Here is a 26,115-nt window from a genome sequence, read left to right on the forward strand (position 1 = left end):
TTTTAGTGAGTAACTCAAGAGTATTCTGCAAATTCAAATTACATATAATATGATTATTAAGGAACAATAGCTGGTAGTTAATATCTCATTTTTTATCTCCTCTAGGGAAATGCCACAGGAATTTTGTCTCTTATCTGTAGTGTTCATTGTTTCCTCCACGTTCTTCCATCAGTGGGGTGAGAGATCTAGTCTGTATTACAGCAGCATGGTTAGCCTCCAAACATGTTGCAGGGTTACTGAACGTTTACAAGTAAGAATATCCATGTCAAGTTGTAGCCCTTAAGAAGAAAAGGGTAACAGAGCCCTGATCTGTAGATTGATCTTCGTGTTGTTGCTGGTCTGGAAAGAGTGAGTAAGATGTAAGGGCTCACAGAGAATATATTTAATCTACTTGTTAGATTAACAGTAGAGGAATAAACTTCACTTTTGCTGTCCTGAAAGTACTTTTCACAATCATTGTAAAACACAGTGCAGCCTCTCAAAGCAGAAATGTTTAAACAGTCTGAAAGAGAGAGAACTCAAACTTGCATATGCAACATTACCTCCCAGTGATTCTTGCCATAATCATCCTGAATGTATAAATGGATGTTTGTGTTGCTGTTGTAGCTAGAAACACTGTGATCTGGTGTACAGGTTATGTGCAAGCACAACAAATCAGCTTTTTCTGGCCAGTATTGGTGAATGATGCACAAAGAAGTTACTTTAAATGACTAAAATGGGTAAGGACTTTGCCAAAGTATCTACCATCCTAGAAACTTTTGGAGACTATTTCCTTAAGAATTTGAGGAGCTTGGTGGTTTATGGAATGATATTGAGTCTTAAGACACGGGACAGATTAAAGCATGTCCAAAGGATGATATTAACTTCATGAAGACAAAAACGAATAATAGTAAAAAGCCTTCAAACACTGACCCTCACATGATTGCTTTTATTATGTGAAGCTTGTGACAGTTTTGGTTGGAAAATGTGGATTGTTATGAAAAGAGATGTCCACTAGATGTCATTCATGTAATCTAGTTTTTGTTGCAACCTTTCTAAGAATCTATTTAGGATGGTAGGTACAAATTATCAGCATTATTAGCTGTTCTTGTATGCTGTGCTACTGATTTCATGTATAAGTTTGGGATGTTACAAATAATGTTTGTGTTGTTGTTTTGCCCAGTGATGGGTGTGACACTTATTAGCCTAGAACTCGTCTTCACGTGCATCTCTCATAAAGAGCACCAAGGTGAGTTGTGTATAGTTTGTAACTGTTCTGCAAGGAGATAAGGTCATAGAGGTAAGGATGGTAAGTCTCTAAGGAAAGCAGAATTTCTCTGTGACTAATAAAATCCACTTCACATTTGTTCTTTTGTGTGCTCTTTACCCCTCAAAGTGCAGTTTGCTAGAAGAGTGAGTGCATATATATTAGGAAAAGCAGCTGGAATCTCATGAACTCACACAAATAGATTTATATACTCACAAATCTTAGCTATAAAACTAAAATGTTGTATCTAAGATATTTCAAATTGAACCAATTCAAGCAAGCTTAGATAAAATTGTGTGAGCAGACAAATCTGAGGTTCATTTAGTCAGTCCTTCAGGTAGGCTGCTGGGATCTGTACAGGTGTAAGTTCATAAGCAAGGCGTGCTTGAGCTCCTTCCTCTCTATCTCTCTAGTCTGGCATGTGTCACTAATTGCTAGACAGCTTCTGGAAAGCCACATCTGTACTCTCATTGAACATCAACTGCGGGAGTATTGGCCTCTGCTTCTTCACACGTTCAAATTGGAGTAGCTACAGCAGCACTGGAAGCCAGAGATCACCGCTTCCTCCAGCTTCCCTCTCCTCTTCCATATGGAATAAAGAATTTCTCTGCCCTGCATAGTCAGCCAGAGGGCAGGATGGGGAAGTGATAATCCTCTTGGAATGAGCACTTGTATGAAAAATGATAAATGCTGCGTTGCACGGGGATTAACACTTGCTTATGAACTTGCTTGTAATGGAGTAATGCTTCTCTTTCAGCAGTGTGAAGGCTTGCTGTACTTCTAGGCCTGATTAAGAACCTTCACTACTGCTCAGCCAAGAGAACCATCTGCTGTCAGAAACCTAACTGCATTAGGAATTGTCTCACTCCTGCATATTGTCCTCAAGAATGCAAAATAACTCTCACATACATCAACTTCCTTACAAAAATTCTTGTTCTTGCTGCTTTCTCCTCTCTCTCATTGTGAGACTTGCATTTCTACTCACGTTTAATGCATCTGCCTGAGATCTGTGCTTTGTTAGCATGAATGTGACTATTCAGAACTGATTTAACTGATGGTGTTGCTGTGTAAATAGTATTTATTCTCATGTTATTTGATGGGAGGGATTACAGTGTCCAGTGAGAGGTTCACAGAATGGGTCAGTCTGCAAGTTACTTGTGTTTATGATGCTTGCTTGACATCTCTCTGTATATTTAGTACTGAGCACTACTGAGTGAAGATTTAAGGTAGAACCTGATTGCTGCTTTATAGGATGGCCCTTTCTGCAGTGAGCTGACAGGTCATGCAAGATTTAATTAAGTTAATTCCTTAGGACTGATACATGCTAATGAATTTGTTGTGTGGTTGTTTCCTCTAACAGTATTGCAGTACTACTATGATATGCACAGACCCCAGTACAGTAGTAGCTATGGTCTTCCAGTGTATAGGCAGTTTCTGGGAATTTAATGGAAGGAAAGCACTTTTTGAAAGAGTCTTTGAATGACTTAATAGCTTCTATTCTGTTTTTCAAAAGCAGTGTATACACTTGAGAAGTTTAAGTCCTGTTGTCTTACAAAAATAAAAACCACAAAAGTTTTTCAGTGCTAAATCTACGTATGAAAATGAGTTTCAAATTGCAGTCCTTTTTACTGTGGTTTCTTCTGCCTTTTGCCATATTCAAATATAACGTTGCATGATGCCATAGCGGGTATTTTTTTAAGTGAACTTTCCCTAATAAGCCTCGATGGTAAAAAGCAGACATTTGTAATCTAAAGCTTTGTCTTTTATTAAGCCCCTATTAATACTAAAATAGTTTACTTTTTAAGAGAAACAGGACTTTTTTTCTACAAGACTTTAATTTACTAATATTGAGAGTAGTAAGGGCAAAGGTAAGAGATAATTTTGAAGCAGTTCTGTTTTTTGACAAAACCATGCTTCTTGACAATCACTTAAAACAGCGTATTCAATGACCGGAGTTTTCTCTTGTTGTGTGAATTATTCTAGAGTAATCAATCCTATACCTATAGCCCCAAGGAGATCTCAGCATATTATCTAGCCTACATTCTCACCTTTGTTGAGTTCTATCTGTGTAATGCTATAATGCAATGGAAAGCATAGCAATAATAGCAGAGTAGCAAACTCCTAGGCTGCAGCAAGTAAGGATAAGTCCAAATGTAGCAGCTGTGGATATAAAAACAAAAGAAAAAATCTGCTTACCTTGGGAAGACCTGAAGCAGGGAGGGATATTCAGCAAGATACCCTTATCTCTACTGCCAACCCATAAATGTGGTCTGGAAAGGTCTGGATCTTGGCTTCTGGTCACTCAAGTACACTGCATGCACCTGAGCTCCCCTGGGCTGGCCCTGCCTTCCCACCAGGTGTTCAATCACAGTTTCAAACCATGACTTAGAATTTGTGCTGCAATCTAGGTTACTTTTGATGGTATATATCCCAATTTCTCTTCATTGGAAGCCTTGAAGTAGTTCTGCGTTCTTGCTAAGGAGTTGGTTCTCCACACTTACTAAGGAGAAGGAAAGAAATGGAACATGTTCTAGATTCAGGAAACACCTTTTTACTTTCTTGTTAGTGGTGTATTGCTGCAGTTCATCACCGTATTGTCTAGAGCAAACTTTCTAGATTTTTTTTTTTTAGATTGTGCTTTTCTACAGTGCGCTCTTTTCTGGTTTCTGTGAGGAAAGCTCTAACTGGGTTTAGTGAGCTTTCCAAACTTCTACCCGTTAGTTTTACATACTAGTTCCCTTTCTTTTCTGAGGGGTTGCCAGGTGGTGAACTCTCATTCCAAATAAGTTGTCCAGCAAAGATATGGAAGACCCAACTTGTATGATTTTATATTTCAGAATGCTATTGAGGTCAAAAGTAGAAGTTAAATTATTTTAGTCAAAAGGCTATTCTTTGTTAGATAAAAATATAAAAACAGACACAAGGTTAACCTTCAATTTGCGCTTCAGCTGGTATTCTGAAAGTTAATATTTGTGGTTCTCATCAGAACAATCCATTGTCGCATGAAATGGCCCAAATATATACAAATAGCAAGTTGCGTGATTTCCACTAGAGGAGCCTTTGCTGAGTCTGTCATCTATTTAAAGCCTAGCTTAAAGACAAAGAATATAGTATATTATAAATTCTGAAATTTCTTCATGCCACCAATGTATGATAACGTCTCTTTTAAACAAAAATTTTTTTGACCTTGTTAAATTTATCTTTGGAATGTGGGGTTAAGATAGCGGCTAGAGAATTTTGACCATGGATAATAGCTGAAAATGCAACAAAGACTTTTGTAGTACACGCAAGTAATTAACTTAGCTTAGCGGAGCAGGGGTTGCATTTTAACTTAGCATGAGGCTTAAAACAATGGTCTCCAAGTTTTATTTTAGTACTTCCACAGAACCGCAAATAATCATTTTTTCCTCTTTGCATACATGCTTACAGATTTTATTTGAGGGTTTTATATGTGAGTGCATGTGTTGAAGTAGTTTCTACAATATTACTTGATTTGATTTATCTGTTTTTAAATAGCTAGCTTACATTCAGCAGTTTAGCAAAGTTGGAGGCTAAATGAGAACTAGAAATTAAGATCCCATAACTATCAGAATAATGAAAGGAGATCTCTGGGCAGGAAGGGTTCTGTGTATTAAGAATCTGATCAGTTCATTTCAGAGAGTGTTATTAGTAATAGCACTTTTGCACAGTTGCCTTGTCTTTTCAAACTTCTCACAGATTCTTCTGTATTTTTTTTTCCTGCCACTTAGCAGTTTTAAATAATAATGATGAGAAGTAAATGGCTGCATTGTTTCTTTTCTCAAGTACCAGGAGCTGAAAGCATCTGAGAGCATCACTGTTTTTTGTAGTTGTTTCCTGTCCAGCTTGTGTGAGCTTTGTCAAACATTCATCATGTAAGTTTTTCCTGAGATTTAAAATGGAATCACAGATGATTTTGTGATCAGAATTCAGAATGCACCTCTACACTTGCTTGCATTGTGTTTTGGATGTTTCTAACACCTTCATATAGTTGGATACTGCTGTTTGGGTCAGTGTTCTGACCCACTTTTAATACAAGGTTTTATCACCAATTCCAGGTTGCAGCAAGGCACTGCGTTGTGGTCACCTACTGAGTTTCTACTGCTGTTCCCATCACATTTGTCTGTGCTTTGAGATTTGATATGAATAGGTCACATTTGTTTGCTTCTCTTCTCACTATAGAAGAGTTTACCTCTTCCTTCTCCTTTTCTCCAGTAATTAAATAGTAAGCTCCTCAAAAGAGATTTTTTTTTCCTGTCTTTCAGGATCTGTCTGCAGATCACTGGGCAGTGTCATGTAGTAATACGAGCTGGCATCAATTCTTAGAGCAAGAAACAGTCACAGAAAGACAGCCATGGATGGGGCTACCCCTTCTCCGTGTAAGATCATCGTGAGCACTATTATTATCCACAGATATTGAACTGAGCTTAATTCATCATTCAAGTCAAATTTATAATCATAGAATCATATAATGGCCTGGGTTGAAAAGGACCACATGATCATCCAGTTTCAACCTCCTGCTATGTGCAGGGTTGCCAACCACCAGACCAACATTCAGCCTGGCCTTGAATGCCTCCAGGGATAGGGTATGCACAACCTCCTTGGGCAACCTGTTCCAGTGCCTCACCACCCTCTGGGTGAAAAACTTCCTCCTAATATCCAACCTGAACCTCCCCTGTCTAGTTTAAAACCATTCCCCCTTGTCCTATCAATATCCACCCTCATAAACAGCTGTTCCCCATCCTGTTCATAAACTCCCTTCAAGTAGTGGAAGGCCACAATGAAGTCTCCCTGCAGCCTTCCAATTTAGTGACTGAAGGAACTGGGGCTGTTTAGTCTGGGGAAGAGGAAGCTGAATAAGAGACATTATTGCTCTCTTCCAATACTTGAAAGGTGATTGCAGTGAGAGTGGGGTTGGTCACTTCTCACTGGTAATAGGTGTCAGGATGAGGGGAAATGGCCTCAAGTTGTGGCATGAGAGGTTTAGGTTGGATAACAGGAAAAACTTCTTTACAGAAAGGGTTGTTAAGCACTGGAATAGGCTCCCCAGGGAGGTGGTTGAGTCACCATCCCTGGATGTGTTTAAGAACTGTCTGGATGTGGTGCTCAGGGACATGATTTAGAGGTGGGTTGTTAGAGTAGTATGGTTAGATTGTGGTTGGACTTGATGATCTTGAAGATCTTTTCCAACTGGAGCAATTCTATGATTCTCTTCTCCAAGCTGAACAAGCCCAGTTCCCACAAGTTTTCTTCGTAGGAGAGGTGCTCCAGCCCTTTGATCATCTTAGTGGCCCTCCTCTGGACCCATTCCAAGAGCTCTGTGTCTTTCTTGTGCTGGAGGCCTGGACACAGTACTGCAGATGGGACCTCACAATAGCTGAGTAGAGGAGGAGGATCACCTCCCTTTTCCTGCTGGCCACCTCTTTTTTTAATGCAGCCCAGGATATAGTTGGCTTTTGTTAACTGTGATCTCAAGGTCACATAGGACCTGTTGATAAATTATAAGGAGTTATATTGGACTAGATGACCTTTAAATGTCCCTTCCAACTCTAAGGATTCTATGATTCTATTTTCAAATTCCTTTATCAAAACAGAAGGCATGGCTGTGTTAGTCTTTGCTGTTCAGAGCCATGTGTTTAGCCAATATATCGAAATGCATACAATTGCTTGCCATCGCTTGAGTCAGCACTGCAAAGCACTGCCCTCCCCGTGCCCTGGTTTCAGTTGACACAGCGCTAATAGCTCACTGATGGTCTGGTTGTTGCTGAGCAATGGTGCCTGGGGCTGCTCTGCAGAGCAGAGCCACTGCCTTTGATTCGTGGGTCAGGGGGTGGGCCATGCTGCGAGCTGTGCTGGGCTGCATGCAGCCCGTGGGCCACGGGTTGGACGTACTTGATGACATTATGGAAATGAGATTTTGATGTCTGAGCATTAACAGATGTACAGATCATATCATTGCTTGGCATTAAATTAGTGTACCAAGACCTGAAAATCCTGAGAAAGGCAGAATGATAATCATGAGATTCATCAAAATTCATGTATTTTGTGTCCATTTAGCTGGTTTTTTTTTTTCTTACTTTTTCCACATGAGTTCCAAAAATTGCTTTGGTGTAAAAAGCGGGAAAGCAGTTGACTCCTTCACAGTCACCCGAGTTGGTTCAGCAGTAGGCTGAGGGTTGTGTTTTTCTGCCCACCATTTTAATAAAAAACCTACTCAGTTAATTGGTTTTTCCATCTTGATTTCAGCTCCTTAAGGGAGTCAAGATGCTGTTCTTGATTTAGTGAAATGTAACTGTCCGGATGTAATTGGTGTTTTGTATTTTCAGTAATTTGTATCAGACTCACCAAACTTGTAGTAATGTATCATCTCATCAGGAAGACAAGGCAGTATCTCCCTGAAGCTTCAAAACCCAGCAAGAGAAAAATATAAATGGTTTCTTTTGTAAAACATCTCATGGCTTTTAAGCCAACCTTATAATTTTTGGGAGATCTCATTTTTAGTATGTGGCTTGGCATAGTGTGAGCATTCACTTTACCAGCTGCTGTAATTCCACCAAGAGATGTTTTCCTTGACATGCCTACCCCAAAAGTACTTCTGATAACCCTGCTTCCAAGCTCTAAACTCCACTTTCTAGCAAAGAAGCAGGCGTTTTAGCATGTCCAAAGGCCCTCAGAGACAAACATCATATCTGTTATATTTAAAATGGTATTTAAATTCATTGTAGTTGTAATTCTGATGCCATACTTCAAAAATGTCTTAAAGCCTATATGTAAAATATTTGTAATGAGAATTAGGAATACCGCAGACTGAGCGTCTCCGGAACCATTATGAAAGTGGCTGCAGTGGAACTGGCAGTGGTTGGAGATTGAGTAATGGTATGATGGCAGTTCCAGTTCAGGCAGAGATGATGTTGTGATTACCACATGTGAATTAATATAGTACTGCTTTTTGCTGTTGAGGATTAGCACATTTTTTTTATAAAAGAATATTTGAAGGAGGAGAGAGTAGGGGAAGAGATGAACCCATATTGCATACAGCTGCTTTTCTATTTTGATGATTTAAAAATCTGCTATAGCTGGGAAACATCAAATCTGAGATTATAACATTGCCAATGCATGTGACAGGACTTAAAATACCAGGTAAGAACTCTGTCCTTCAAACAAACAACCAGAAAAAGAGCAGTAGGCAAGCAAGTCTGCATTCTATTTGGACCTAGTTTTCCTGCTCAAAAGCAGTTTGTACTGCTGTGATTTCTTTTCTGTGGGCATCCTTTATGAATATGAAAATAGGGGAAAATGTGTTGAAGAAAACAGAGATGCTGGAAATGATAATTTGAATGCTAGAAGTTAAGAAACTGTTTTTCATCATTCTTCCTGATGCGTGAGCCAATAACTAAGATTAAATGCAAGCTCTGTTTTTCCTTTAATCCTGTAACATGAGTCCAATATTTGAGATTCACTTACAGAACATACCTTACTGCAAATTCAGATTAGTGTTAAAAAGTAGTGCGTTCATCATTAAAGTCTCTTTTCAGAAAATACTGTATAAGAAATGAATCTTTACCATTGTTCATCAAAATGCACCGATTTTTTTTCAATGGTCATCAATCTCCATTGAGCTGTATCACGCTTACATCCCGTGACTAGGAAAGGAAGTCTTATTGTAAGCCAGTATTGCTCTTTCAGTTCACTTTGTCAATAAAATTAAGAATACAAACATGTTAAAATGAGAAGGAATATGTGGGCTTGCAGCATCGTACTCTCATCTCGTGGAAATGCAGCACGTGGAGATGCAAAAATGAAAATATGTCTAGCTAGAACATAGCTCACTTAAACTGAGGCTACAGTGATCAGAGGAGGAAATTGGAGTATTGCATGGCTGTAACGTATTGCTTGACATCCAGTGCCTGCTCCTGTGTAATTTACTTGCCTCTTTCAGTCACCTGACTGAAGCCATTAAGTGAGCCACAGGGTAAGCCAGGAAATTCAGCACTCTGCTTTCCAAGTCCAAAGCTCTGTTGTTTTCCCTCTCCCCACTCTTGTTCTTCACAGCTGGTCAGCACATGCACGCTGTTTGCTTAGGCCAGGTAGAGCAGCTATGGGAAGATCCATACGGAGCACATGCAAATCTGCACTAAATTTCTGGAACGCAGCAACAGGGTGAAGTTAATGTAAAGCAAGGTTTCTTTAATGTTTAAAGTTTCTAAAACTAATAAAAAAAAAAGAGACAACAAATTCACTTTATAGCCTTTCCTTTTCTCTACTACTACTAACTGAGCGGGTTTGGAACTTGGCCAAAATATTACACATTACTCAAGAAGATTACAAAGAAATCCCAGACATGCACTAGAGAGCTATTAAATTTAACATTTCTAAAAGATATTTTCAACAACTAAATGCTTGCTGGAGCATTGTTTTCCCCAACCTTCAAAAGTTGCCACAGCTCAGTCACAGATAAGAACTTCCAGCTTTTTAATTGATATATAAATTTAATTTAAAACCAAATCTATAACATTTCCTGTGGTAAAGGAAATAGAGACTCTTCAGTTTGGTTTGCCCCTAATTTGAAAATCATGTTCTCAGGAAATCCTGCATAATTATTTTACGTAAACAGGAAAAGTAATTATTTCCTTGGGGCTATGTTTGTGTGTATGTGGGGATGAAGAAAAATAGCAGAGATTCTGGAATGCAATGTGTTAATGAAAATATTTTAGAATAAAGGAAAATATGTTTTAAATAAGGTGAATTTCTTTCTGGACAGACTTTTTATGCTTGACTTTTTCCTTTACTGTTTCATCAAAGTTCAGTAATGGGAACACAAAAAGATGGAAAGATGACAAATTTGTAGCGAGGGTGCCTTTGTGTTGCTCTTCAGTTGCTCTTGTCTCATCTGTCAAGTTGTTCTTCGTCATCTGGAAATGAATGAGTTGTGTAAAGCTATTGTAAAAATGCTGCAGGATTTCAACCCTCACATCCTTCTCTTCTTGCGCTGCTGAAGGCCCTTAATTTACTTTTGCCATTTGTAATAGTTCATTTGAAGGTTGAACTTCCCCTCTTGCTCCTCATGAGCTTTTCTGATTTCATTTAGTGTTTGAACAAGATATATTGGGCTGCTTTTTCTCTAGAGTTAGCGTGAACTCTATGCTTCTTCATGTTTTTGTTTTCAGTTGGAAAATAGCATTACCCATTTTATGTATAAATTGTACAGTAAGTGGTCTGGGATTTTTTTGCATGGGTGGAAACAATCTGTAGAGTTATTGCAGGAATTGAACATTGTTTAGTTATTCTGAAATAAAAAGCCAGGGAATTTTTGAGGAACTATTTGCGGATTATTTCTTTTTTTAAATCAGGATGTGATTCAGACCATTAGTTAACAAGAGAACTAGACAAACTTGCTGAATACAGAGAAGAGTGAAGCATAGGAGCAGGTGCATACTTAGTTCCTTCGGATTTGTTTGTGGCATTTTCTAAAAAGTTTAATGTTCGGTGCAATAGTTTGAGAAACTGTGGTCACAAATAGTCGTGGCTTCAGGGGAAAATTGAAAGCAATGATCATCTTAGCAGAAATTCTAACACTGAAGTTGTTCCAAGAACATAGTTTGAAGTGGAACATCAGGTTGGTTTCCTCCTTTCCTTTCTCAGGGGAAAATTGTGAGTAAATATAGTAGCAAGGAAATTACTGGTATTTCTTTGTAGATTTCAATGAAGTTGGAACAGGTTTATACAGCAAACATTTGAAAAGGTATTTTAAGCACGTTAACTTCAAATGGTAATTATGAATTACCTGTGTTGCTGTGAGAGCAACCTTGTGCATCTTACATAGACATATACAGGAAGACTTGGAGAGGAAGGTTATTCTCAGGAACGTGGAATACTGTTTGAAATTTGTGCATGATGAAGTCATACTTGTGTTAGATTAATAGTATATTTATCTCTGCTAGGTAATCTGGTGGGGAAAAGCAGGTTAAGCTACTATTGAACAGTTCTCCTTCACTTCTGTTTTCTTCATGTTGCATTGATTTTAGAATTTATTTCCATCACAACCACACCAGATACAAAAAGCACAATAACACTACTTGATAGAGCAAATTCTTAGCTACCAAACTCTGTTTTTTGACATAATCACCACCAGTAGCTATGCATTTTTGACAGCAAAGATCAAGAGCCTGCACGTTGCGCTCATAAAAATCTGCGTCAGTGGAGCTGACACTATTACTGCTGAAACATCACATCACCACCAGTTCACTGTGCTCACATCCACTGCTTGCTCAGCAGGTGTCAGTGAATGTCAGTGGGTGCAGTATTTTCTACATGGAACAATTCAGTGACACACCTTGGCTTCAGGCACACTTCCACGTCAGACACCGTTTGATCAGACTGCCCCTCTGCTGCCATCTGTCACACCACAACCAAATGTAATGGAATGTTGTCAGAAAGGTTCAACCCCTACTGCCTTACCACCAATATCCACCTCTGATGCCATGGACCACCATAATAAAATGAGAGGAATTACTTTCATAGCAGCCCTCGTATCTATCCTTAAACCCTCCCTGCCTGTTCCCCTTTCTTCTTTGTGATTCAGGAGTTGTACTTGAACTCAGATCATGAATTTGAGATACTGACATGAGGGAAGTTTTAGCAATTCCTTTTTGTAAGTTAATACACCTTGGATATAATTCCAAAAGTAGAATTACTAACTTTATGGGTATATTTAAATGGCTTTTAGCCATGTGGGCAAATTTGGGCTATACCCAGGTTGCCTTTATGTAAGGAAATGTTTGGATTCTCAGGATAAAAAGAGAAAAAGCGCATATCCAAAGAATTTGTTACAAAGACTTGAAAAGCCTTTACAATCCTTTTAATCAAAAACTTTAGCTGAGAACTACAGGCTAGAATTACTGTGTGTTTGTATTTTACAGGTGTGGGTCTAGTATAGATGTTATTCTCAGAAGTTATCCAGAAAATAGAAGACTGGAATCCCGCAAAGTCTGCTAAGTTTATGCTGTTTTATTCATCTTTGTTGGCATTTTTAGCCTCAGATGCTAATTCTTACAAGCACTGTAGAGTTTTCCTCTCGTGCAGAATGATTTTGAAGTGAAGCTTCTTTTTCTGTTTGTTCCATTCATCATTATGCTCTTCCAATTTATGACTATCCAATAAATAAAATATCAGCTACATGAAATAGCAGGTAACCCCTGTCATTTCCAAGTCTTATGCTTCATATTTGAGCAAAGATTTTCTATAAACAAATGGAAGAGAAAAATAAGCAAACACATTTATTTCCCATTTAAAATATAATTTACTTTGTTGTATCTACTTTGGTAAACTCCTTGCCTCAAACTGTAGGTGGAAAAAAGAACTTTAAAAACAAACAAGAAAAATAGGTGAAATAAAATTCATTTCTACAGTGATAGAAACATTTTGATATCACATTTTTACTGGCAAAAAACAAAAAACAAACCAAAAAAACACAAAGCCAAACAAACTTTTTTTTTCCTTTTTTCCTTTAAAGCAAAATTCACAGAAACAAATGCAGGCAATTAAAGGCTTCGGTTTGTTAAGGTACTTGAGCATCTGTCTCACTTAGAATGAGTAGTCATTTGACTTCAGGGGGATTATTCATGTTCGTAAAATTAGACGTGCTTAAGTAACTTGGTGCATCGAGGTATTAGTGGATATTTTAATAGAATAACCTTCACTGTAGATTTTCTTTGATTGCTGGGTTTTTCTGAATAGTTATCAGTTGATAGACATTTTGTTCTGTTCTGTCACTTAGTAAATTGTCAAGGCTTAGTAAATGTATGTATGCAAATATTGTACGGATAATATTTATTCTGTATTGAGAGGAAGCAGTCTTGAAAAGGTGAATCAAAGTTGTGATGTTTTAACTGCTCTCATGTAGGTTAGATGTATTTAATAAATCTTTGTTTTATGTTAAGGACAGCCCACAGGCAGGAGTACTGAATGTTTCCTGCCAAATGCTCTTAGTGAAATTAGCTAATTTGATTTATAGGCATGGTGCATACCACGACAAGTTTGCATCAAGGAACACACAGATTTTATGTCTGTCATCTAAAGAATTTTCTTAGCTATGTACACACGCAAGAGATTCTGTGATTTAGGGATTCAGTGCATTAGATGATCCTGCCTCATTAGGCTCATCTTCAAACATTTTACTTTAGGGCTTAACAATCAGAGAGATACAAATTTGTTTTGGAGATACAGTGCGATAGTATTTTGAAGAGTGGGTGTTAACCAGAAAATAATACAGGGACACAGAGCAGAGAGTAGCTAAGATTTGCAGACTTGGGTTACTTAGGAAATAAAAGTGAAACATAATTTTAGGCAAAGGTTTGCAGTGGGATCATTTATTTAGCTTAGAAACCTAGGCTTTTGTCCTCATGTGCAGAAAGAGTCTGCTTTACTCAGATTCAATGTAGTCAAGTTAGATTATCTCAAAGTAAAAGAACAAATGAAGAATAAAGCTTAAGTGCTGTCATAGTCAATGTTTAAGCAGAATAACCTTTTCTCCTATAAAGAATTACGTACTCCTATGGCTAGTAAAAAATAGAGGCATTTGTACAGCTTCAAACAAATAAGCAATTTTTTAAATTCAGTGTTGACTTATTCTTTTGTTTAATAACGAAACTAAAATAATATGTCTGGTATTACTGACTGTATCACAAGCAATCAGTTAAATGATTTTGTTAACATAATATTCAAGGAAATGCACAACAGGCTAGTGCGTGGAATCTTCTTTTTTGTTATGGGATTCTAGCATCTGGACTTTATTTTTCCTTCTCCTTTCTCTCTAAAATGCCTTGTCAGTTACTTGACTAAGTGTCTAATATTATATCATTATGGATTAGATTTTAAGTTGGAAATTGTTATTGCTGTAGTTTTTCAGGTTTCTATGGCTTCCTGCAAAAAACACAGGAAAACAGATGACTTAGGATTCTCTCCATTACTTTTGAGAACTTTGGAACTTGTAACGATAGCACCAGTTAAAAAGTATATGAAGCAGGTCTAGGAAAAAGTATGTGAAGATTGGCTATGTGAAATGGATTTTTTGTTATGCTAAAAATGCAGCTGTTTCAAGTGGAAAGCAAGAAATATCTATAAGTGGAAGTGAATATGTCCAGTTTGTCAGCTGACTTCTTGTGAGGTCATCAAACTGAAGAATTTGGCACTTTTATTTCTGTTCATTGGGTAATGGGGATATATAGTTAGGTCTCCTCAGTTAATGATGGAGTGTGACCCACATGTACAGGAAGGAGGAAATAAATAGAAAAAAGGATGAAGTTTGCATATCTGATCTAGATAAGGTGTGTAAATTATGCTCACTGCATCAGTTCTTTCATTTACGAGATCTTACTGCCTCTTGTGCTGCTGAAGTATAACAGGATAGAAACTATGGGGCTGCAGAGTAAATGTGTAATTAGGCAAGAGAGGTTTTTTGTGAAAATAAATTGTGCAAATGACATAATCAAAATGGAGTGTTATTCATTGCAACAATTATTGAGATATAGCAGATGTAGTCTACTAAAATCTTGAAGCTCGTGTGCAGTTGGGAGTTACATTTGAAATTGCTGCATACATGGATGAGTCTTTTAGACTGGGATCATTTCTTATTTCCCCTGCCTTCCCTGTCCATTTTAGATGTACAGTTGCCATCTCCTTGAAGTTCTCTTGAGAGAATTTAGTCGAATGCTAACTATGTATTATAAGCTGCTGTATCACTCTTTTAAGATATTGAGGGATCATCTGCAAGAACAACACTGTCTGGTTAAAGAAATTAATGTGAAATAAGGCTTGCAGGTTGTCCTTTGAAGGATACTGGTAAATCCATATTGTTGATCATTTATAGTGATGTAAACCTGAATTTGGCGTGGAGGAAAAGCCACTGGAAAGTTGCTTTCTGTTGTGTCGAGGAACAACACCGAGTCAATAAGGAACAACACTACGTTTCAGTAATGCAAAAGTTGATGGAAATGAGGATCTTCCTCGTACCAAAATGAGGAGCTGAGCTGCGGCGAGCCTAATGGGAAAGATATATTAAAATGCAAACAAAGTTATTATTACATATTGTAAGTGAGCTGTGGAAAATTGTCAGAATGGAGCTGAGGTTCCAAGTTCTGAAAAATTCATTAGATCTTCACACCAAGATAACACAGTGATTTGAGCAAGCATGAATTTTCTTGATTTATTGCAAATCATGTGGCTTGAGGAGTACATGGAACAAACAGATGCAACTATTCACTGAAGTTGAAACAGACAATAGAGGAGACTGCTGAGGTGAAGAAAATAAAAGTACATAGCTACAAAACGACAAACATTGTTGGAACAGTGTATTTTTACATACTGAACAATATTAGACATCTTTATAGAAGACTAGCAAGTACGTATATTCAGCAGCTAATTTGGTAATCTGTGTGAGTTCTTAGATGGAATTTGTCATTGATTTGTATAGTGTGTTTTCATTTTACTGAGTGTGCTTGAGAGGTAAATTAACATAGAATATAGTATTAAATTTAGTTATATCTATTTACTTAAAAATTAAATGGAGTAGGCGAATTCAGAGCTGTTTTTGAGTAGCAAAAATATATTTTAAGGAAGTAAAACCAGAGAGTTCATCTTTGACAAGTTTATAATTTGAAAAGAGTGCAATTTAAACCAAACTGAACTGGAAGAATGCTTTTGGGCTAAAACCTCTGAACGTAGGGTGACATCCTGAAGTGTGTTTACATTTAAATTACAGACTTCTGAAAAATGAAGTTTGAAATGAAGTTATTGAAATCCTTCAAGGTGGAGTTTTATATATAGTGGAGTTTTTTTTAATAAGACACAATATCTACGTATGTGTATTGTTGACAAAAAAAAAGTTTTGTGTTTTGCATTCATGATTTATAGATTCGTGATTCATAACATTATATTTCTTAAAATCCATTTTCAAGTATATATATATATTTTCTTGTCCATTAACAGTGCTAAATAAAAGTGCCTTGCTGCCAAATTGTTTAGATGCTGCTTGCTCTTTAAGTCAGACTACTCGATCCAATCTGCCACAACCTTCTCTAAAAGTCATCTTTGCAAGTGTCAAATTTGGATCTCATTCATACCATTACAAAACTTTGTGCCGTGCTACCCTAATATATATAGGATTAGCATACATATATAGTTTGAAATGCTATCTGTGAGCATGTTTGCATCTGACTCTGACAGATATGTACTTCTGTTGGAATTAATCTGTGCACTTGCATAAGAGCCCTTTGTGAGAATATGTACTCAAGCTGCAGACTGTGGGTTTTTTGTTGCTGATGTTGTTGTTTTTGGATGCCTCTATTTTCAGGCATGTCCAACTTGCAGGCTACCTATGACTCTGCACAGGTGACAATACAGCCCACACCCCCTGCTGCTTTGTCATTATGCCCCACCAAGCTGCCTGGCCCCAGGACATGGAGAAGGCACAGTGCAATGTTGATAAATAGCATATATAGCGTGACGCTATGCTTAATTTGCGACGAAATTGTATCAGTTTTCAAATATTACAATTTGGAAAGGCATTATATGCAGAAACACGCTGCCAATTTGATGCATATCAGAGAATGCTTCATAAAGTCAAAATAGCGGAACTGAAAAAAGTCTGTTCCCTCAACAAAATACTTCAAAAAGCATTAGAACTCAAGTGGACTCTGTTATAAAAGCTAGTTACATGATAGAAAATCTGATGGCAGAAAGAAAACTAAATCAGAACCTTTTCCTGGTAGTGAGTTCTTTAATCCATGTATGGAAAGTATGACATATATAACATGTCCTGATTGAAAAAATAAATAAAAAAAATCTAAAATTAATTTGTTCACCTGGTTTAGTCAAAAAACCAGGTGAACAAACAAAAAACAAACAAAAAAACATTTGGAGAGTAAATATGCTGAGAAATGATTTATTCAGTGCCAGTGAAAGATACAACTAAATCTCTTGACTTGTATGAAGCAGGAAAAAAATATATTAAAGCAATTTTCTTTAAGCTTTGTCAACCTATCTGGTATTGCTACCGATGATGCCCTGGTGATGCTTGGTAAAAAAAGAGGGACTTACAGATTTAATAGAAAATAATGCATTTACCACCAGTAACTCACATCTGATGAAATATCACTGTATCAGAGATCATGAAAATTTATGCACAAAAGCTTTAAAAGTGGATAATGTCATGCAAATCATCCTCATAGCTATGAATTTCATAATGCCCAAGGGACTAAAATAATCCCCAGTTCTAGGAGTTCCTTAAAACTATGGATGCTGATTATGGGCATCATTCACCTTTCTGAAGGAAGGTGTCTAAGTTGGGGTAAAATGCCTACAGACTTTGCAAAGATTTCAATCTTGTCCTTTATGGAATCACAAGGAAAATTTGTGCCAGAATGTGAAGATTAAAAATGGCTCACAGATTTAGCATTTTTGGTGGATTTGACTGCTCATTTAAATGAGTTAAACTTGCATCTTCAAGGTGAAAACCTCATTATCTGTGCTATGTTTCAGACAACAACAGTGTTTGAAATTAAATTACTGCAAGCTCAAGTAATAATTTCGTGCATTTTACTACATTGGCTAAACACAGTCCTATAACAGTGAAAAATATGCTGTCTTGCTTTCCATTTTGATAATGGAATTTGAGAATAAGTTTCAAGATCTCAAAAAAAATCATCATATTTTTCTGTATTTGTGACTCCATTTTCAGCTGACATGGAACTTGCAAATTTTCCCATGGAACTTACAGAGTTGCAATCAGACGTTCAACTCAAAGAAAAATTTAGTCGTGTCTCTTTACCAGACTTTGATAAGCCATCTCTTATCAGAGAAAAATATCCTGTGCTTCACAGTCATGCCTTATTCATGTTGTCACTTTTTGGTGGTATGTACATTAGTGAACAACTATTGTTAAGGATGAAGCACATGAAGAGTAATGTTTCATCAAAAATCTTTGATAAACGCCTTGAAAACTCACTAGGAATGGCAACCATTGCCATCAAATTGTCCTGATGAATTAGTTTCACAAAAACAAGGTCAAACATCCCACTAGATCTGTTTTTGTTGCTCCCTGTTTTATGTGTTTTAATAAAAAATACTTTATTTAAAAAGTTTTGTTATTTATATACATTAATTGTATTATATATTTTATATGTGGCCCTTGGCAATTCCTGTGCAGCCCAGGCAAGCCACAAGGTTGGGCAACCATGCTCTATTTCCTAGTTGGCCACTGTTATTCCAAAAATAATAGTTGAAAAAAAATGTTTAAGATGTATGGATTAAGAAGACCATTCCCGACCATTTTCTTAAGCCACTTTTCATGTAAGGCACAAGATCTTACATGTGCACTCAGTACACATTAATAGAAACATTAGAAAATCTGATGGTGTCAAGATCTCAAGGAAGAAGATGTTCTTGAAAACAATTAGTGATTGAAAGTGGTAGCACCTTAAACCTGATGTAGGAAACCATTCTCATGCAGAGTAACTTAAAGACATGCTTAATTTGACTTATGTAAATTCTTAGTGAAGACAGTGAGACTTGATGTATCACACAGAACTGGAAGAGGCATAAGAATATGTTTAATATGTGTTTTCTAACCACTGAGGGTGGCATGGGGTTTGTACTGCTTTCTTGTTAAGTACATGGTAAAGCTCAAAGGAAGTATTTTTGAAGGGATACTTAGAAGCTAAGCAGGCACGTTTTTTTTTTCCCAAACACAATTTGTACACTTAAAATATAAACCTCTTCTGTAGTGTCCAACCAAATTGATACAGAAATTACACAGTTCTAGAAATTATTCACATGAATGCATCTGAAAATGTTCTGGTAATAATAAACAGAAATATAAATGAAATGGTAGTCATCAAGGAAGAAATAAGTTTTGTTTCTAAGGCCAAAGAGATTTTTTCTTTCAGCCTGTAGTATCTGAATGTTTCCTCATGCATTTTCTAGTTTTAAGACTAATTGTTGGTATTGCTGTGCTAGTAGGAGTGTTTACAGCTGAAAGCTAGCTCAAATCCTCTGTGTTTAATCTGCAGTTTCTTCTTTAACTGCAGTATCTTTCTTCTCTCCTAGTCATAGTACAGTCTTTAGTTACATTATGAAAGACAAAATAAATATAGACATAAATGAATGGAGATTCACTTTTCTGTTGTGGTAACCATAACATAACTGTTTGCTCCCAATAAATACTTGTGAAAAGCTGCTCTCATTTTACTTCTGTATTTGTCTTCTTAACCAATGTATGTTCATCTTTCACAGAAAGTTTTTCTGATCCTATGATATGTTGTTGAGATTCTAGTTTCAAAGAAAACATAGTTTATGTTGGACTTGTTGAAGTAGTTAAACTTAGCAAGTGCTTAGAGAGTTCTCTGGAAGAATGACTCAGCTTCATTCACATCCTGGTCAACATCTCCTTCTTTCACACTGTTGTTTGCTTAAGTATATGAGAAATGTTCCCTCTTACTTAGGTGCTATATCTGAGGATTTTCAGGGTGGCGTGGACCCAAAATGACAATCTGTGGAAAAGGTTGCTGTGAATTTTATTTAAATTTGGTATAAGTTGATAAATTATTAGAAAAAATAAAATTACTTTAGACTGCAGTTTTAGGGTTTTTATGCATATTGCATTAATAGCTGAACCTTGTCTCTAAAGTTCAATGCAAGTAACTTTTCACTGGTTCACTCTGTGCTGTAGAGATATAAACAGTCACTAGTGTCCTGTATCTATCTTTGATACCTAATATTTTATTAGAATTTGGTTGTGATTGGTGGCGCAGAGTCCAGTTGGAGGCCTGTATTTAGGAGGTGTTCCTCAGGGGTCGGTGCTGGGTATGGTCTTGTTCAACATCTGCATCCATGTCCTTGATGAGGGGATAATGTCCACCCTCAGCAAGTCTGCTGATGATGCGAAGCTAGGAGGAATGGCTGACACACCTGAAGGCTGCACTGCCATTCAGTGAGACCTGGGTAGGCTGGAGAGTTGGGCAGATAGGAACCAGGTGAGGTTTAACCAAAGCAAGTGTAGAGTCTTGTGCCTAGAGAGGAATAATCGCATACACCAGTACAGGTTGGGGATGACTGCTGGAGTGGAGCTCTGCAGAGAGGGAGCAGTGGAAAAGAGGTTGGCCATGAGCCAGCAGTGTGCCCTGATGGCCAAGAAGGTCAGTGGCATCCTGGCGTGTGTTAAAAAGAGTGGCCAGCAGGTCGAGGGAGATGATCCTCCCCCTCTACTTTGCCCTGGTCAGGCTTTACGTGGAGTACTGTGTCTAGTTCTGGGCTCCCTGATAGAAAAAGACAGGGATCTCCTGGAAAGAGTCCAGTGGAGAGCCACAAAGATGATAAAAGGCCTGGAGCACATCTCTTATGAGGAAAGGCTGAGTGACCTGGGCCTGTTCAGCCTTGAGAAGACAGGACATCTTATTAATGTCTATAAATATCTAAGGTGCTGGAGGCAAAGGGATGAGGCCAGACTTTTCAGTGGTGATAGGACAACGGAAAATGGCTACAAACTGAAGCATAGGAAGTTCCATAAAATTGTGTGTAAGAACTTCTTCACAGGCTGCCCAGGGAGGTTCTGGAGTCTCCTTCTCTGCAGACGTTCAAGGCCCGCCTGGCTGCCTACCTGTGCAGGGCTGCTCTAGGGAGCCTGCTTTGGCAGGGAGGTTGAACTAGATGATTTCTAGAGATCTTTTCCAGCCCTTACAATTCTGTACATATCTAAATATTCTATTTTCTATTAAGTGAAGGGCAAGGTATCTTCAGTGTCTATAAATGAGGAAGAGAACATAATACATCTCAGGGCCCCGGTGGGATTATGGCAAGCAGTAGCTGCAGAGCACATCCAGCTTTGTACCTCACATTCCCTCCAGTGATGCCATCCCAATACCACCCCAAATACTGTGCCCCAGTATATGGGCAACAGAAGCAGAATCACCTGTGTGTATGAACACCAGCAGATGTGTCTTCACACAGCAGTAGTTCAAGTACTCTGACAGGATACTTTGCCTACAGAGCTGCCCTTGGATGAACAGTTACAACTCATTTTCTTTAGCCTCTTTTGGTAACAAATGTGGAATCTTTCTAACAAACTCATTTTTTGGAGAGTTCTCTGGAAGAAAGATTTGGCATCATTCACATGCTGGTCAGCATCTCTTTTCCCCACAGTGACATCTGCCCGAGTGTATGAGAAACATCCCATTTTATTTGGTTGCAAAATGCAAGTCCAAATTTAGCACTGATTTCACTTTCTATACATAACCCTCTTTGGCTTGTTTTTCTTCCCGAAAGGTCAGAGCCCAAGCCAGGTGTATAGCTTCTACAGTCTTCTGCAGCAGTTTTCTTACTCCAGTGATCTCATACAGATGCCATTATATTTAAACATGGGTAGCAATTGTTTAGGGAAGAGAATCATTTTCTGTGATGTTTGTGCATCTTTTCCTACTCTAATAAGAAGCTGACCTGTTGTCATCATGTCAGAGAAGAACTGCCTTTTAAGATAGAGTTTTTCCAGCACATCATCTTCCACTGATTGGTTTTACAGTCCACAAAGGACAGACTGTAGCCAGTGAAGTCTAATCTTAATGTATGTGCATTTTCCTTGCTGTGATTTTAAGTAAAATCTGCCTAAAAGTGATAAATAGCCCAGAACTTAGCCTTTTCTTGGTGTGGGCTATTGAATTGAATTGAGAACTTTTACAGTGGATTATGGGTAACAGCAGTTAAGTAGAATTTGCACTTTATTTTGTATAGTCCCAGTAGAATGTAGATGAGATATTTCATGTGACCTCTGAGCAGCCTACAGGTGCTGTTCAGCCTTAAACTATGTACACAGAGCATAAAATAAGTAATATACCTAATATTGACCCATCCAGTGTGTGTGGAACATGTAAATTTGAGAAGTACATTTAAATGATGAATTTGTCTCATTAATGAAGGGATCGCTTTGAGTTATCATTTGACTTGTGATTTGTATTTGTTTCCTTTAAAGACAAATAATTTTCTCATAATGATTTTTATTATTTACTATAAACAACTTCAGTAGATTTGGAATTTGGCCTTAAAGTAGGTGTTCTGCTTTGTATTATAGAAAAGATCCACTTAAAAAATATTTCTGCAATTCTAAAATTTATGAGTTCATAGGTCATTTGCAAGCAATATATATATATAAAAAAAGAGAAAATTTCATTCTTTTAGGTTTATTGATTTATTTATTTATTTTGGATCTCAGAAACACCCTTGAGATGTATGACAACAAATACCTTTTAATATATATTTTTTTGAACGGCTATTTCATTAAGAAATGGCTACAGCTCTGAACTGCAATCAAAAAAGGACACAAGAAAGGTGCTGTAGGTTGATACTGAAGAACAGACTGGTAACCATTTCTCCCCTTTTTTTTTATTCTCTCCCAATTTTCCTTCTTCCTTGTATAACCTGTCATCTTCGTGAGCACCAACAAATAAGTGATATTTTATCACCGTAATAAAAAATGCTATTACTACATTGTTGTATTAATTCTTAGTACAGAGTGGCAGATCATTCTCTGCACTGGGATGATGTGCAGTGCATGAAGGATATCTGCAAAGAATACTTAGTTTTACTGTGCACACAGTGATGCTCTAAGTTACTTGGATTTTTTGGGCACAGTGTAGTAAATGTCAAGAGCCTTTGAAACATTTGAAGCAGATGTTCTGCTGCCAAACTGAAGCATTTGAACTCAAAATGAAACAGTTCCCTTAAACCTTGACATTAAGTCTTAACAGTTTCACTTCCCAATTGGACGTGGTTGAAGAAGATAAATAATAGAACTGTGGCAGGATAAAATATTTATTCTCCCATGAGGTGGGGAAGGAAAACATGTTTAGCATTTGCTTTGCAATTTTATTTGTTCTGGCTCATTTCCCTCTCATACTCGCATATATATATTTCCAGACACATGTTAAAAGCAGCAGCAAGGGCTTGGCCGGCGCCCGGTGTCCTTCCTCTCCCCTTTATTTCTTTCTGGATTTCTCTCCCAACTTCCCTTAAGCTGCCCCTTTGTCCTCATGTTCCTTTTGGGGAAGCATTCATCAAAATGTTCTCACTTGTCCAAAATCCATTTACCTAACCAAACTGATCAATTCCTGTGAAGACCAGCCTTTTCAAATAGGAGTACTGTATTTGAACAGCTCAGTGAGAATGGTTTGCGTTGCCCAGGCCGTGAGTACTGCCATTCCCGTTGACACAGGGAGCAGTGTGGATGTTAAAAGTCCATGAGAATGAAATTATTTTAATTAGAAGTCCACCTTCATTTTTAAAATGCCAGTCTGCATTCCCTACTGTGAACATGTCCTCACGAAGGACTGTTGGACACTTTATCTGCTATTCAAGTGTTTGTCAATTATATTCCATCCTATGTGCATTAGTGTTGTGTGCTTTGCTAGCTGAATGATAGCATCACGTTATAAAAAGTCAGAACCAAATTACAAGCTTTTAAATCCTGTCACTCACCTCACTGTCATGAAACCTATGGCTCTAATTTTGGATGCTTCTCCATGCTTTGTAGCCCGTGCCTGCCAGCAAGGCTTCTTTCTCCCCTGCCTTCCCCAGGATGTGTCAATAGTATTTGCTACACCTCCCTGCTCAAGTAGTGCTGAGGGAAGATCTCAAAATTGGCTGCAGTCTCTTTTCAGCAATTCTCCTTCCTGTGACCACTTGCCTTCATCAGTGAGTACATCAGGTTGGCAATCATGCAGGTCTGGGACAGCAGAGAAAATAGTAGATAGTGCTTTCTTCCTTTTTCTTCACTACTAAGAAAAGATGGCGTGGACCCTGGTGAAATCACTACCACTGTAGTGATGAAGGAATAGCCTTTAAGAAATGACTGAATTCTGGTCGACAAGTACATTGTGCATGCAAACAAATACATGAATACATGTATATGAGTTAAGTATATTCTGGTGGAGAAATTATCTGTGTTATCTAGATGTTTCCTATCATTCCAGTTAGGTGCCAAAAAATGTTCCTTGCTTCTTCTGAGGAAAAGGTTCATGAAAGGTGCATTTGTGGCAACTAGTTTTGTTTGTAAACTAATGGTTAACAGTGTGATCACTCTGTAAGCTGTAGGCAAATACAACGTGTGCTTGAAAGCAGTGTGCACTCTTTTAAGGAAAATTCGTCATGAACATACATTATTAGTATGGTACAGCATGTCTTTTATTTTTTGATTATGGGTAGGGTATTTTTGTTCTATAATAAGGTCTGTGTAGCAGAATTGGCAAGAAAACTGAACCATGTACTTGACTAGATCTTGGAGCCAGAATGCACAAGCTCACTTTCAGTGGTAACCTTATAAAGCAATGCTGTTTAAGTGATGGAGCGATACTTAATGTGGTCTTTATAATATCTTGTGCTGTGATTCTGCATTGCTAGTTGAATTAGGCTTTCATCTGCACCATTCCATCTTTTAATAATCTGGCACTTCATTTGGTTTCCTACTGCAACCTTGTTAGCCTGGTAACAAATGTCTTCTGTACTGGCTGCAAAGCAGCTAATGTTTTCTTCAGATCACCCTCTGTTTAACCCCTTACAGAATAAAAAAATCCCACGAACTCTATATGTTCATCCTTTTGAAGACTTGGTTTGGTATTTCACAGCAGTATTGAGTGATCTTCCCTGAGGTGGGTGTAAAAGCACACACCTTTGCAAGGGTGGAGAAATTCCTTGAAATTCTGATCAAACTGCTCTGTTTCTGTATTTTCAGTGGCCTTAGAAACTGAAAAAAAAACAAAGCTTGGAACGTTTTTGATTTTTTTTTTTCTTCAGGGTATGTAGAATGTGGAGAGTGTGTTACTGATGAGCAACTGCCTTCCAAGGACTTTCTCAGTTTAAAGATAGTTTAGGAGATATACACACACGCAGACACAAAACAATTTTTATTATAAGTTGTATATATATGTTTATGTTATATATATAAGATACATATATATGTGCATCAAACATATACACAACTTGTAAGATTTAGGTATCGCCTACCTGGATGGGGGCAATTATTGATAAGGATGATTAAAACTATACAAGGATCTACACACACACATACACAAATACACATATTTACATATTTTGCTATAGAAATAATAAATACTTAAATCAAAATAGTCATCAAGCTTACCTTTTTTCTCTATTACACTTCTTTTTTTTTCTAAAACTTAACATCAAAAGCTTTATTCAGACTAAATCTCATTATTCTTAAAAAGAAAGCAGAGACAAAAAATGAAGTAACTTGTTCAAAGTCAGTCACCAAGTTAACAGACGTCTTGTTAAAACTGCCCAAAGAGTCACCAACCTACTGCATGGTTTCCTCCACTAGGCAGCACTGCATTGTTTTGGTAAGGTCAGCTGCATGGTAGTTAAAGAATAGGTTTGTATGCCCTGTCCTTGTTAGGGGGATTGTAGGGAGATGTTCCAGGGAAAATGTATTCAAGGCATTTGTTTTCACCGTGAGGACAACCAGTGAAACGAGTTGTGTAGCATCTATTGTTGGAGATTTTCAACAAGAGATTCAACAAAACTCCAAGTAACCTGTTCTGAGCTTATGGGTGACCCAGCTTTGAGCAGGAGGAAGAAACTACAGACCTCCTGAAGTCCTTTCAGACCTGACATCCTATCATCCTGCAGCCAGAGCTGCAGGCAAGTAAAAGATCTCGCTCTCCTCAGTTCTGTTGTCATGTGGGACAGCAGGAGAAGGGAAAAAATGGTGCAGTGTTTAGCCTTGTTGCGTTGTGTTGTGTGGAAGGCGATGCAAGTGGCGGTGGCTGATTGTAGTGTGATTTTAAAAATTGTAG

General features: G+C 37.7%; 1 protein-coding gene across 5 annotated transcripts in view; it reads left to right on the forward strand.

Moving 5' to 3' along the window:
• Positions 1-26,115, forward strand: part of SUGCT (succinyl-CoA:glutarate-CoA transferase) — a 358,596-nt gene that overhangs the window by 66,359 nt on the left and 266,122 nt on the right. For 4 of the 5 annotated variants that reach the window (XM_031554006.1, XM_019616695.2, XM_031554005.1 and 1 more), the window contains one exon: positions 5,530-5,643. The exons of the other annotated variant lie outside the window; for it this stretch is intronic. In XM_031554006.1, coding sequence (XP_031409866.1) covers positions 5,530-5,643 — 114 coding nt within the window. The remainder of the gene's footprint in view (positions 1-5,529; positions 5,644-26,115) is intronic. 5 annotated transcript variants of the gene reach the window in all.

Source organism: Meleagris gallopavo, chromosome 6 (genome assembly GCF_000146605.3).
Source record: "Meleagris gallopavo isolate NT-WF06-2002-E0010 breed Aviagen turkey brand Nicholas breeding stock chromosome 6, Turkey_5.1, whole genome shotgun sequence".
NCBI classification, from domain to species: Eukaryota; Metazoa; Chordata; class Aves; order Galliformes; family Phasianidae; genus Meleagris; species Meleagris gallopavo.